Here is a 15,244-nt window from a genome sequence, read left to right as displayed (position 1 = left end):
GCTCTACCTTAAAAAGAAAAAACTACATAGTCTAGAAAAAGGCCCGCATCTAATCTCACTTTCTTTACAGGCATAGCCTATATGCTAGCACTATGAAGCTTGGTCGAGTTCCTTAACACCAGCTGTATAACAAACCTAACAACTTGAAACAAGTCCGCCCGAGATAACCCTTCTTAGATGGGAATCAACAGAACTCACGAGATAAGGGAAACTTGCGATAAGAAGCCTTATCTCAGACAAAAGACCTCCAAATAAAAAAATAAAACAGTTACTAAATTATACTGGTGCCATAAAATGCCACAAACTTAGAAAGATTACGGTAAAAGCGAGAGAGAGAGAGAGAGAGAGAGAGAGAGAGAGAGAGAGAGAGAGAGAGAGAGAGAGAGAGAGAGAAATTAGTTCTAGAGCATTGGCTATGATCGTCGGAAAGGCGCTGGAAAATACACTAGATTAAATATTCGCCCGTTTACATGCATGCATTTCCGTTCTAGCGACTGCACTTCAAATCGTTAGTCTCCGTTCTTAAATAAAACTGATAACAGGAGAATCAACTTAAGAACAAATTGAAGAAATGAGGGGAAAATATATTTGGTTAACAATAAAGTCCCCTCCACACAAACACCGTACACCTTGCAAGGAATCGTTAAGCAAACACACAAACACACACACATACACACACACAAGGCTATTATCAAGAGTGTAGCGCACCTCCAATTAACACCAGGCGTAACTGCCAAAGATTTCTTCTTCCCCTTCTTTTCTCGTCTCCCCTCTCCTCCACCACCACCACCATTTACAAGGGGAAGAGGCGTGCCGCCCCTTCCCCCACCCCCGGCTCTGAAAAGAAAGAGCGTTACAACCCGGTTTTAAAGAGATTCTTTAATGACGCGAGCTTATCGTTCAACGCAATGCGATTAATGCGTGCAAGGGGGTCCAGATAAACAACGGATAAATGCAGTAATTCTGGTTACGAAGGGTGTTCTGACATATGCCCTGCATAACGGTGACTTCACGCGTCGTAATACCCGAGCTCCATATTCAGGGCATGTCGTCCGTCTTACGTGGAGACTGATTTATTTACCTGTATCAAAATATGCTGTGAGTAATTGAAATTACTTACACAATGCATCAAGAATGCGCCAATAACTACCAATGACTACAGCAAACGATATGCCCAACTGGAAAAACTATATGCCAAAAAAATTCTATGATAACAGTGACACTGTCGTCCAACATATGTTCATGAAAAAGTAACTGAAGCACTCCAACATATGTTCATGAAAAGTAACTGAAGCCATCTGGAATGAACATCAAAATGGAATATACTTTGCAAATGACAAAAGCGACTCGGGCTGCAAACTGGTATTTAAATTACACAAACATTCTTACCACCCACCAAATGATCAGGTTTGAAAAGAGAGAAAAAGAGAGTCAGAACTACTTGAGTGAGATGGCTCTAATCAAGACTGATCCTAGCAACTACCCTCAAGGTATCCAGAACCTACAAAACTCGTTCTTTTCCTCATGTAATATGAATGACACCACCACCTGCTCTTCTGGGAGCCCATGAAGCGGAATGTACGGAGAAATATCGAAGGCAGTATCCATGCGGACGAAACTGCCCTACCTTCTCGTCCCTAATACAGAAAGGGGCAAACCACACCACTTACAGATCCTAGGCCTATCAGAATACGTGAAAGCAAGGAGCCGCATATGTTTCGGATAAAGCATTCTTGTACTCGTTTTGACCTCATTCGCCTAGGAGGGAGACAGAAATGTCACACGCAGAAGCTTCTGAAACGAAGTCTCGGTATTTCTTGGCATGAGTTTTTCCCCCATGCTTCTCATTACCCAAGGTGGTCCGTACATATCCGAAGAACCACAATCTGAACTGACAAACCAAAACGGAAGTTCATCACTACACACCATAAGCAGTGGAGTTAAAAAAAAAAATAAAGAAAATAATGTTATTAAATCAAACTAAAGTAGATTTAGTGATTTGATCTACTCCCAAGGTTAACATCCGTAGAAAAGCATGACTGACAAAACAATTCATGGCATATGTATTAAAATGTATGAAACATCTTGAATTAGACTCACGCAAACCACTTAAGTGTCACGCTAAGTGCAGTTCATCGATACCTAAAGGGCAGGAAAGTAAAATACAGTATACAGTAAAAAAAGTCATCGATGTATTGCAAATTTAATCATGCTAACACAAAACACCTTGAAATTCTACTAGCAAACCTCCGAAGTCTAAAGCATTCCCTATTCTTAAAAGCTACAATAGCACAGGACTGAGCTAATCCAGTGTAGTAAAGAGAACACACATCAGGGGTTAAAAGCAAGTCCCTTAGCCAAATAACCATCACGTTTCAGGAATATCAAACCTTAGGAGCTGACCCTAAGCAGAAAAATAAGAGATAAGATAAAAATATAACCTCACTGACCTATTCACCAGAAGCAAAGCGAATGCAAACGGGTAAGAATTCCAACCTTGCTAGGCAACAAGCACACTGTGATACCACAAAAAGTAAATCCACTAACTGGAATACCTAGCCTTAGAGATTTCAATGAAGGATTGGATACAAACGTGTAAGCAAACACTCATCTGAAAACCTTTATTTAAAAACGAGAGATGCACATAAAATGATATTCATCATGTTTAGTATAGAGCTGTCTGTGTTCAATCTTGTTTTATATCAAGTTGACCAAAAAAAAATTCACACCACAGCTCCCTAACTTAATTCAAACATCCTCAAGCACTTACAAGCAGCTTGAGAATATATGGAAAATACAATTTCACTTAATCAAAAACTCTGAACCTTATGCAACAGTTCCTCAACAGCGACCACTCAGCCTTCCAATGAAGAAATGGCACCTGATAGGTTACATGATCAACCTTGAGACAACCTTACCCAATTTGAACTCTTGAAATTAATCACTTCAACCACCTGATCATAAGAAAATCAAATAGCTGCAAATTTAATTCAGCACTTTCATAAACATCATTTCCTTAAATCAATAAAGCAAAAGTACTAAAACATTAAAAATTATCAGGATAGGAACATGTTGCATGATGCATCAGTTTTGGAGTTCCAACAGCAATAGAGTTCTTCCCATAGTAAGCAACAATGGCATAATACTGTACAGGAACAATAATACCAGACAAACTAATGACCTGCAGTTCAGTATTGGTATCAAGTAGTAAGGATTAGCGCAACTGTAGCTACAAAACCTACGGTTCGTATGTAAATGCAGCTCAACAAGGGTTATTTCTCCCCTAAGAAACTAACCGTAACAGTGGAAAATGAAATGACATATATACAACATATATTTATTGTCTGAATGTGCTGATGGCATTCGAAAAGACCACCACAAATTTAAAGTCAATTCAGGCAATACAGAAAGGAAATAATTATTACAGGGGAAAATATCTTTTCTCCAGATGACTGTACGGTACATGTAGTGTCACGAGTGCCAGGAAGCGGGCCAAAAAAATAAACAACATAAAGGAAGTTTAGGTATACAGAGGAAAATAACTTTCACATACACAAATGTAATTAAACTATAGCAAACGCCCCACATGACAACAACTGAACAATTACGGTAAACTGCTTGTTTTTCATAAATGCAGAGAATTACAACTATCCATTATTCAACCTCATGTCTATAACTATGAGCCCTAACCTAACCTCACTTATTCATAACAGACTAGTACAACTAACTGTTATTAATCCTAACCATAAGTCACACTGTAATTCCGCCAGTCACAAATATAATGGTAAAAATCATTTCTATTAACCACTTTGTACCAAGTAAATACAGTAACAAGCTGTTGCATTCAACTGGCTCACACAACCCAATAATCTAGGCATGGATTAATCCACTGACTTCCACTAAACGAGACACTAAACTTTCTCACCAACATGAGATTTCCTGAGGTTTCACGGCATCATATTAGTATAGCAAGGCTACACATGGGAAAACAAATGAAAGTGAGCACATATCATTACTAAAATAAAAATTTATTGTGCGGACATTCATGTATGCAGTGTACTTCAATTGAAATTGGATAAGTATTGAAGCGTCAGACAAAAATAGCATTAACTAAAGTTGACCTGACAAAGTCATTAACAATAATAAGAATAGTTCTGTACTTAAAAAATACACAGTATATGGTGTGGTACATATACATAAATTTTTCTTGCTTAATAAACTGTTATTAGTGCAATTTCGCCTATCACCTTTACAGCAAATAATAATAATAATAATAATAATAATAATAATAATAAATGGTATATCAAAACTTCACAACTAACATTCTAGCCTATAGCCTAAGATGAAACCTCACACTAGCCCCGTCAAAAAAATATATTTACAAAGTCATTTAACAAAAAAATTAAACTTACAAACTTACTATACATATAATTGGCTTTCAATCATATTAAAAAAAAATTCCTCACTTACTAAACATAACCGACTCTTGACTAAAACTTCCATTATCCTACCTTAGGTTAGGAAACAATGCAATGCCAAATTAGCATAGAAAACGAACTGAACTCTTTCTTTACTATATTAAATCAACCTAACATTTTAAAGGCATAAATAGAATGCCAGCTTTAAACCACTTGGGCTTCTTATATGTTCCCTCTCTCCAAAAAAACTGACTTGGCTAATAGGCATATGCCTTCCATTTTCGGGTTAGTTTATGACTATTAAACTTTCTAATACACTTTATTAATGATAACCAAATCCCCTTCAGAATCCAACTAGAGTAGCAAAAGCAGCAAAACTGAAGCTTGTATGCGTTTATCAATGACAGATGGAACACCATTTTCTATGCGCGAAACCAGTCTCGACTAGGCCTAACTATAACCCAAAAACATTGCAAGGCCCTATCCTCCTATTATCAGACGGTTATCAGATTGAGCTATGCATAATTCTAACACTTAAAAATGTTTTTTAAAATTAATATTGGCACTAAGGAAACATTCAAACCAAAAAGAATCATTTAAACGAAACTGAGCGGTCGAGACTCCATCCATGATTTGAAATTAGGAACCAGGAGCTTCAGTCAACTCAAGAAATACGTAAAAAACCATAAGACATTTTTCAACCACGCCCCATTAAATCGTTCGGTTGACACGAGATAAGATTCGCGTTTGGCGAAACGAGCGTCTGTCAAAGCAGGGAACTTGAAGGAAGTCGCTGGAAGCGATAAATATTACGGTCGAAACCGAAGAAGAGAGTCGGCGAATCTCTCCACCCAGACACTCGGGGAAGACATCAACGATTAACCTTTAAACAACCACGACAGGAGAACCGTCAACCAGACGTCGAAATTTCGGCATCAGGGGCAAGTGGGGGAATCAGACACAGCCTTCGAGACAGCAGGAGACCTGACAGATCAACAGCTGTAGCCTGTGACTGACTAGCAGACGAATTTCCCACAGGAATGCCAAGAGAAGCAGACGACAAACGAATAATTCTTCATAACAAGTCCATTTTCCTAGGGACGATTCTCATTTCTCGGCCACTGCAACGTTGCAATTCTTCTGCAACGCCGTGGGAACATCGCCGGGCCCTTCGTCGACGAATTGTGGACGGGAAGCGGCCTTAAATAAGCGAAGAGTGACGTTTAACACAGCCATTGACACCGAAGAGAGGAGGAGGGGGGAATCCATTGCAAAATGTTGTATTATACTTACTTTTGATGACCCGATCTGTCGTCGTCGCCACCTTGCTGGTGTTGTTGGCGTTGGTACTCATTATTTGTCACTAATAAATAATCCCCTTATAGACCCACATAAAGAGATGGCTTGGATACAAGCCGATCACCAGTAAGCACTACACTGAACAGCAACACCTTCACCAAAATGGCGTAAACAGCGCTATCTGTGAATGAGCGCAGTGCGCATGCGCCATCTTCGGCCAATCAATGCAGGTATCTAGTCACGTGACCCCGCTTCCCCCCCTCTGCCCATGCGCGCCCAAATCAAATAATCAAATAAAATCAAATAAAATTTAGTTCATTAACAGGAACTGGTGATTTTGTCGAAATGAGCTTTATCGTTCGTGTATTAAACATTTTTAAGACTTGAGTGGATTAAAGAACCAGCCTTTTGCTCTGGGACGAAATTTATATTCCTCATTCGGCCATGAAGACATTGTAAGCACATTTCAAAGTGCAAATGTATGACATATTAATTACAATGGTGTACCACAGTACGCACCAGTTTCATGAATTATTTGCGAAGAGTTTTTCATCGAAAGGTCATGAAACCTTATTAGCAAATTTCCTGAACAGCTGTGACGGTGACTACGGCTTTAAAGGGATGAAGGTCGGTTATAATCAAAATACCGTTCCTCTTTATTCACATCTAACGCCTGCCAGATACAGAGGAATAAAAAGAAGCAAGCAAACGCAAAACAAGAACAGCAATAAATGTTTCCCCAGCACGCCATCGACAGGAAACTCGGCAAGAATATCATTCTGGAAGTAGGTGTGAGAATTGTCGAAGAGGCGCGGACAGAGGAGGTAAGAAGATCGTTGCCTGTCACTTGTCGAAGCGGCTGCTGGCTTCGGAAGTGATTGGGTATCTTCGTTAAAATATTTTCTCATGATACCGCACGCGTGATGGCTGTCTTTCATTTTCCCTTCCTATCTGTGGGCATTTATTGAAGCAGAAGACTTCATCGAACTGGGAAACGCATTTATTTTTTTTTTTTTATTCGAATTTAAATTTGAAAGTGATATTGACAAAACCATTTGGAATATAATTCAGGTGGTCTTTTCGAATGCCATTAGCAGATTCAGACAATAAATATATTGTTTGAGAGAGAGAGAGCAGGTGAAGGGGAAATGGTATTATATATACCGCATATGTGAATGCTGGTATTTCTCTCTCTCTCTCTCTCTCTCTCTCTCTCTCTCTCTCTCTCTCTTCTCTCTCTATATATATATATATATATATATATATATATATATATATATATATATATATATAAAGAGAGAGAGAGTGTGTGTGCATGTGCTATGCTGCTGTCGTTATATACAGTACATACATAAGAAATTCACATTAGTTAAACGGACGTGTGCATATGCAGGGAGGTAAGAGGAATAAATTCGCAGAAGCGGAAATCCTTTTTGTCACAGTTAAGCTTCCGTTGCGTTGTCTATAATTACAGCTTATCTCCCGGCATCGTCGTGAACTTTGTTCTTTGCGGCAAATCCTCAAATCAGGTTGCAGGTAAATGCGTTAGAGCGAGTCTGAAGAAGAAAGGAAAATGTAAATGAAATGTAAGGTTGGTTCGTATTCTAAATTACATATGCCTTCGTATGCATAGGCCTATTCTTATACATTGGAAAAAAATTACCTCAGAGAAAATTGTCTGATGCTTTATTGAATAAATGACAGTAATACGAATAAGGCAAATCAACTTTTGACACATGGCAACAGTACTATTTTCGGAGGATCGTATTTGTTTAAACTTCACTGAAAGGTCAAAGCCTATTTACTGGTGCAACAGGAAGCATCAATACACGTAGCCATTGGAAACCTGCCCCTTATATTAATTCGTCTCTGCAGATGTAGTCCCGATCAAAATCCCGTAGAACTATAAGTCAAATCATAAGTGTACTGTTCATGTAAATCATAACAGTACTGTTCACGTAACCCAGACTATCGACCCTCGATAAGTTCATCTAGCGGACTACCTTTTGATTTGATATTTGGGGTTAATCATTTATTTTATTCACCTCTTTCTCTCTTCAGACTTGTTTACGAAGAGATTAGCATATCATTTCTTTTGGAATCCTGTATCTAAATTTTCAGTGTTCCTTGTCCACTAACACTAATGATTTTTAGATTTACATTTTAATTTTTGACAAAAGGTCTTAGAAGGTGATGAAAACTCGGGAGAACAGAGACACAACCCATGTCTCTGGCACGGGAGAGGTTGCAACATGCGCGTGAGAGGTAATTTTTGACATTGTTGTTGCTATATTGAAATGAACTCATTCTTTGATGCTCATGGGGAAAAAAAACACGAAGTAAATTTGCCGAAAGCAATGGAGAAAGATTTCTGAAAGATGGATGTAGATAGTAAGATTTGTTATATATCAGAGCTGAGAGAAAAAGCACAAAACGAAGGTGGACGAGCATAAGGAAAAGACAAGTGAAATGACTGTTGGTTTAAGGCAGACACGAAGAAACGAATGGTTAAGATAGTGTTTAAACACACACACACACACAACATCTTGGATTCAAAGGACTGACTGCTGTGCTCTGGGAAATCAGATGTGAACTAAAAGTAATAAAAAAAACGTTACATAACAAATTGGCTAATCAATCAAAATAGAAAAATACGGATAAACAAATATATAAGCAACCTAAAATATGAGTAATAAATGCAGTAAATGGCGGTTAAAACAATGTACTTGCTTCGTGGTGGGTTGAGTGTGAAGGATGGATAAAGACAAGAACGGGAAACTCTGTGTCTTTAAGATACTGTATAAGCTTGGTGAGGTAAGCAGTGAACAGTCTAATAGACAAGAAGAGAAACCTCGACATATATTATTATACAAAGTTCGAAATGCAAAGATTTTTCCTTTAAGTCATGAGTTCAAATTTAAGACTAATCGTATACAGTCTACATTACATATATTTCTTGTTATCTACAGGTAGCCTAAATTAAACTATGTATTCAAGGCTTGGTGTTTGTGGAATATAGAATCATAAGTCTATTGGAGCGCCACTAATGACTGCTCTTAGCAAAGGATATTGCAAAGGTTCCAATACCGCGAATAAATTCCCCAAGTATTATCGTCCCATGGTAATGTTCTTGAGAATCCTACTGTTCATTATTATTGAAAGAGAGCTAGAATCACATTTAATTTGTCTAATAACTTCTTTGTTTTCAGTCTTTACATAATAGTTTTGCTTTTCTCAGAAGGCCTTTTCAGGACGACACATGAGAGAGTTCTGGGAATGTTTAATTTCTTTGTTTTCTGACCGACGATGCAGCGACTGTACTAATCATTTGAACTGAAGCCTTTTAGGAATACAAGTGGCATAGCAATACTCTTGAGTGGCTACGAAAAAGTCCCTGCGGTGTATTTCATAGATAAATGTCATGTGTGCCTTGTTATGGAGAGATGTTCTAATATAATCTTGTTCGAGCGCTCGTAGAGTACCATTGTCTCAATCAACAACCAAATTTACGATAAAAAGAAATGTTATCTGGTAATGGTTCTTAATATATTTTCCGTACTAATAATGCAATATACATTACTTTTCTTTTTAATGAATTACTAAGTTACTCGTCTAGGATTCAATATCAGTTTCAGTGGTGAATTAAGACAGACTCGAACTTCACGACGCAATAAAGATTGTATGCAGATGCAAATTGTAAACAAAATTGATTTCACATTCTACCTCTTTGAATAACAAACAAAATCTCCGGTCAAGTAGTGTTTCTCGAGATAGCCTCTCCCCCCTCCTCTCTCTCTCTCTCTCTCTCTCTCTCTCTCTAACAAGAAGACTAAGTGATATTAAGGTTAGGTATATGTAACATGCGGTCCAAAGGAGGCGACAGATACTGGAGAAAACAGTTTATCCGGAACTGTATCTAATGAAAGATGGCTGTTGAATAAAGAACAAGTACAACATGACTGTCTTTGTAGCACAGCAATGGAGATTAAGAGTGCAAAGATGTTAGATAAAGTATCAGATACCAAGGATCTAGAACTTTATCGCTGGAAAACCTGGTATCATAAAATGATTGCAACTTGTTCAAAACAAACATGATAGACGAAAAGCTCGTGTCTGAATAACAATAATATATATATATATATATATATATATATATATATATATATATATATATATATATATATATATATATATATATATATATATATATATATATATATATATATATATATATATATATATATATATATATAAGAGATAGATAGATAGGCAAAATCAATGCTATCAGATAACTATGACGAAATTAAGAATAACAGAACAAATCCTTGAGCCCAAAATAAGAAGAATGAAGAAACTCATCACTGATATAATCATAAGTGAAAAAATATGGACAGGAACAGGTTTTTTAGCTTCATCTCTGAAAACCAAAAAAATAAAAGAAAAGAAATCATTCTCAACAAAGTGAAATGGGTGTAGGTATCTTTCTTCCATAACTTTGCAGAAAAACTAAAAAGATTTAATAAGGGGGGAAACTATGACAAAATAAAGCAGCATAAAAAAAATACCAGAACCATTTCCCATGGCTGACACTGAAACAGCCGCAAATTTAGATGAATTTTTATAGAGTATCATTACCCAAAAAGTAATAAAACTGAACATGCAAAACCAGTTATCAAGGCTATTAGATAAAGGAGATTAACAATCTCTAGAATCATCGACCAATATCAAACTTATCGTTTCTATCAGACATTTCTGGAAGCCTAGTGCACCAGAGGCTCGTCGAACGCCTTGAAAAGTGTCATATCTAACCAGAAAATTTGTCAGGCTCAAAAAAAAATTAAAAAATCAGTCAACTGTGACAGTGTGTTTTGCTCTGTGATGAATAATATCCTGAAATAAATAGATTATGATAAGTATGCAATACTAATACTACTAGATTTACAAGCCACGTTTGATACGAAAGTTCATGAGATTAGGATAAAAAAAACCTAAGCTGATAAGCTTTGAAGACGATGCACTACAATGGTTTTCACTAGAGGAGCTTTTAAAGTGCAATTCGAAAACTGCAAATCTGCCTCAAAAACTCTGCCAGTGGGAGTATCTCATGACAGTGTCATGAGACAAACATTATTTAGTGTATACGCCATCTAAGTAATGTGAATGATATAAAACATGAAGTTGAATTTCCATTTTTGGCCGTTGACGCACATTTTTTACCTGAAGATATGAGTAAAATAAGCAGCATGACGAAGACAAAGTACATGATTAAAAAATCGAAGCTAAATGAAGACAAAAACAGAATGTATATTAAAGGTACAAAACACGTTAACAGGAAAAAATATATAATATTGAAGGGCAAATCACAAAGTCATTGAGGAAAGTAGGAATGCTATCCGATGATCGTCTGACTATGACGAATCAAATATTAACATAGTGAAAATACGATAATGTGGCTCATGAACTTTAGCCTATGTAAAGGAATACCCCAGTCATGGATATGTAAAAAAAAAAAATCTGACATAACTATGTAATCGTAATCACAAAACGTGAAGTGTAACATATTCATAATAGTCCACAAAATAATTTACAGAAATTATGCAGTATAATTAATAGAGCGGCCAAAGTCAAACTAGTAATAATAAATTCCTACTTGACGTTCTAAAAATCCCTACAGAAACATTTCACAGACATTACAAATGCACTATTAGAGCATGGAAAATTTAGATTACTGTAGCCAAGATGCAAGTAAAATGTTATATTGGAAAAAGAACATTTGAATACACGGCTCTCAGGCTATTCAGTAAGTTGTAAGATTTACAGGCGAAAGATGTGTTCGTTGAGACAGTCATGACTGATGAATAATTTGTTAAAAAAGTATCTGTGAAGGATGCGTCCCTCCCTCCCCAGATGAGCACAATAGGGACCAGTAAGCATATTTTCAAAAATAAATAAATAGGGAGATCATGATGGAAAAGGTATTTGGCATGCTACTCATGTGGCATATGAAGCAAATATCAACCGTGAAAGTGTGAAAATTTTGTCTTTTATTTTACATAAAGGGATCAACAATGATTCAGTTGACAGAGGAAGTTGGTGTGATAGACGACTATTGTTTTTCTTAGAGGCCACTACTTTATATATATATATATATATATATATATATATATATATATATATATATATATATATATATATATATATATATATATATATATATATACTCGTAATTTGGGCGGCTACTAGGAAATCTTAGCTTAATGATAAATAATATTGCCAAGACCAGGAAGAACATTCTTTATTGTACAAGCTGTCGAGGTATAAAACCTCATCATCAGGCTGAAAAAACCGACAAGGATGAGAATCAATAAAATTACAATAACATGAATTGTCATAATAAATCTTCAGCAAAAATACTAACGAAATATATAAAATGAACAAGTAAATACAAACTAAAAGGGTGAGACGTAAAATAACGAAAAATTAAAAACACAAACATAAAAATATGAAAATAAAACTAAAGTGAAATGTAAACAAACCACCACTCACAAAGTAAAATATTTAACGACCTAATTGAGTACCTACTATGAAATTACGATAGCTAGTTGAATACCAGACGAGTTGTTGTTCAATTCCGGCTTCATCTTTTTTAATAGTCAGCGACTCTGAAATTAAAAGGTCCAGTCTATTTGAACAAAAAGACAGTACCCGAAAAATCCAGGTCAGTGAAAGGATGGTCCTGTGCTAAACTGTGTTCTCTAATGGCAGAAAAGGGTGGTTTGGAAAGGGAAACCTAGTTCTAATAGAAAGACCTCTGTGTTCCAAAATTCTGTGTCTGAGCCAGCGGGAACTAGATCCCACGTATCATGAGACCACACTGCGAACAAGTGAACAAGTAAACGACACAGGAATTAAGGTCCACAGGCAGAGTAGGCTTTTCTCTCAAAAGTGATCTTATTGTAAAAGGATTACAGAAAACAAACCGGAAACTGATTTGAGGGAAACAATGCTTAAGTATTTCTTGTAACTTTTTCGGACCATATAGCTACTATGACCAAGGTAAGGCAATTTAATGTACTTTACATCTTTACTAGCAGTACTTTACACCGGTCTGGGACAAAACTTTTCATTTAAAAATTTTTCAGAACTTTGTAAAATACAAAAATGGGATATGAGTTTTCAGAAAAATAATTCTGGAGGAAAACCATATCTTGATGAAATAAATTAAAATCACAACAAACATTGTAGGCTCTATTAATCAAAGTGCGTATTGAGTTCATCTTATACAACTTTGGCGAAAAACTGAGGCAATTCAATCCCAAGCCAGTAAAAGTACTTTTCCTATAAACAGAGGTCTCAAACTTGCCACTATTTCTGTATACCTGTACATCTAAAAATGACAACTTATTATCCTGTTCCGTCTCACAAGTAAAAGAAATGTTAGGGTGACGAGAATTAAAATATTCAAAAAGCAAATCAACATGTGATAATTCCTTAAACACAAGGAAAGTATCATCTATATACCTACGGTAATACAAAGGTTTGAAAGCGCTAGGGCATTCAGACATCCAAATCCTTTCACAATAACCCATGAAGCAATCCGCATATACAGGTCCAAGGGAATTACCCATAGCTACTCCATCTATTTGATTATATAATTTACCATCAAAAGTAAAAATGCCATCAGCAGTTGCTAAATGTAATAATTTTTGCAAGTCTATTTTATTAAGTCCAAACACTGATTGAGGAAGACATACGATTTCTGAATACTTGCAAGGATTACCGTGTTATTCCTAATTTCATTAAATTTAAGGTTTATTCTAGGGATTTCCACAACACGAAAACTTTTAACCAAGATGTTGTAATGGCTAGTTTTCGATGTAACCTCTCTTTTCACCAATATCCCATTAAAAGAGACAACCGACATTATTCTTAATAATATATGTGAAAACCATTTATCAGTGTTTGGACTTAATAAAATAGACTTGCAAAAATTATTACATTTAGCAACTGCTGATGGCATTTTTACTTTTGATGGTAAATTATATAATCAAATAGATGGAGTAGCTATGGGTAATTCCCTTGGACCTGTATATGCGGATTGCTTCATGGGTTATTGTGAAAGGATTTGGATGTCTGAATGCCCTAGCGCTTTCAAACCTTTGTATTACCGTAGGTATGTAGATGATACTTTCCTTGTGTTTAAGGAATTATCACATGTTGATTTGTTTTTTGAATATTTTAATTCTCGTCACCCTAACATTTCTTTTACTTGTGTGACGGAACAGGATAATAAGTTGTCATTTTTAGATGTACAGGTATACAGAAATAGTGGCAAATTTGAGACCTCTGTTTATAGGAAAAGTACTTTTACTGGCTTGGGATTGAATTACCTCAGTTTTTCGCCAAAGTTGTATAAGATGAACTCAATACGCACTTTGATTAATAGAGCCTACAATGTTTGTTGTGATTTTAATTTATTTCATCAAGATATGGTTTTCCTCCAGAATTATTTTTCTGAAAACTCATATCCCATTTTTGTATTTTACAAAGTTCTGAAAAAATTTTTAAATGAAAAGTTTTGTCCCAGACCGGTGTGTAGTACTGCTAGTAAAGATGTAAAGTACATTAAATTGCCTTACCTTGGTCATAGTAGCTATATGGTCCGAAAAAAGTTACAAGAAATACTAAAGCATTGTTTCCCTCAAATCAGTTTCCGGTTTGTTTTCTGTAATCCTTTTACAATAAGATCACTTTTGAGAGAGAAGCCTACTCTGCCTGTGGACCTTAATTCCTGAGTCGTTTACTTGTTCACTTGTTCGCAGTGTGGTCTGCGATACGTGGGATCTAGTTCCCGCTGGCTCAGACACAGAATTTTGGAACACAGAGGTCTTTCTATTAGAACTAGGTTTCCCCTTTCCAAACCACCCTTTTCTGCCATTAGAGAACACAGTTTAGCACAGGACCATCCTTTCACTGACCTGGATTTTCGGGTACTGTCTTTTTGTTCAAATAGACTGGACCTTTTAATTTCAGAGTCGCTGACTATTAAAAAGATGAAGCCGGAATTGAACAACAACTCGTCTGGTATTCAACTAGCTATCGTGTAATTTCACAGTAGGTACTCAATTAGGTCGTTAAATATTTTACTTTGTGAGTGGTGGTTTGTTTACATTTCACTTTAGTTTTATTTTCATATTTTTATGTTTGTGCTTTTAATTTTTCGTTATTTTACGTCTCACCCTTTTAGTTTGTATTTACTTGTTCATTTTATATATTTCGTTAGTATTTTTGCTGAAGATTTATTATGACAATTCATGTTATTGTAATTTTATTGACTCTCATCCTTGTCGGTTTTTTCAGCCTGATGATGAGGTCTTATACCTCGACAGCTTGTACAATAAAGAATGTTCTTCCTGGTCTTGGCAATATTATTTATCATTAAGCTATATACAGTATATATATATATATATATATATATATATATATATATATATATATATATATATATATAGAGAGAGAGAGAGAGA

At 35.9% G+C, this 15,244-nt stretch overlaps 1 protein-coding gene across 17 annotated transcripts in view; it reads right to left on the bottom strand.

The window, feature by feature from the left end:
- The window catches only part of LOC136845177 (serine/threonine-protein phosphatase 2B catalytic subunit 2-like), a 280,643-nt gene extending 274,716 nt beyond the window's left edge, over positions 1–5,927 (bottom strand). For 13 of the 17 annotated variants that reach the window (XM_067115151.1, XM_067115150.1, XM_067115153.1 and 10 more), the window contains exon 1: positions 5,712–5,900. In XM_067115151.1, the coding sequence (XP_066971252.1) occupies positions 5,712–5,772 (61 nt within the window). In that variant the 5' untranslated portion in view covers positions 5,773–5,900. Of the gene's footprint in view, positions 1–5,711 lie in introns of all 17 variants that reach the window. The other 4 variants (XM_067115156.1, XM_067115162.1, XM_067115160.1 and 1 more) reach the window with 4 other exon arrangements.
- Positions 5,928–15,244: the final 9,317 nt, after the last annotated feature.

The sequence above is a fragment of the Macrobrachium rosenbergii genome, chromosome 13 (genome assembly GCF_040412425.1).
Source record: "Macrobrachium rosenbergii isolate ZJJX-2024 chromosome 13, ASM4041242v1, whole genome shotgun sequence".
NCBI classification, from domain to species: Eukaryota; Metazoa; Arthropoda; class Malacostraca; order Decapoda; family Palaemonidae; genus Macrobrachium; species Macrobrachium rosenbergii.
Note: the sequence above shows the minus strand (reverse complement) of the source record. Positions and strands in the feature narration are given on the sequence as shown.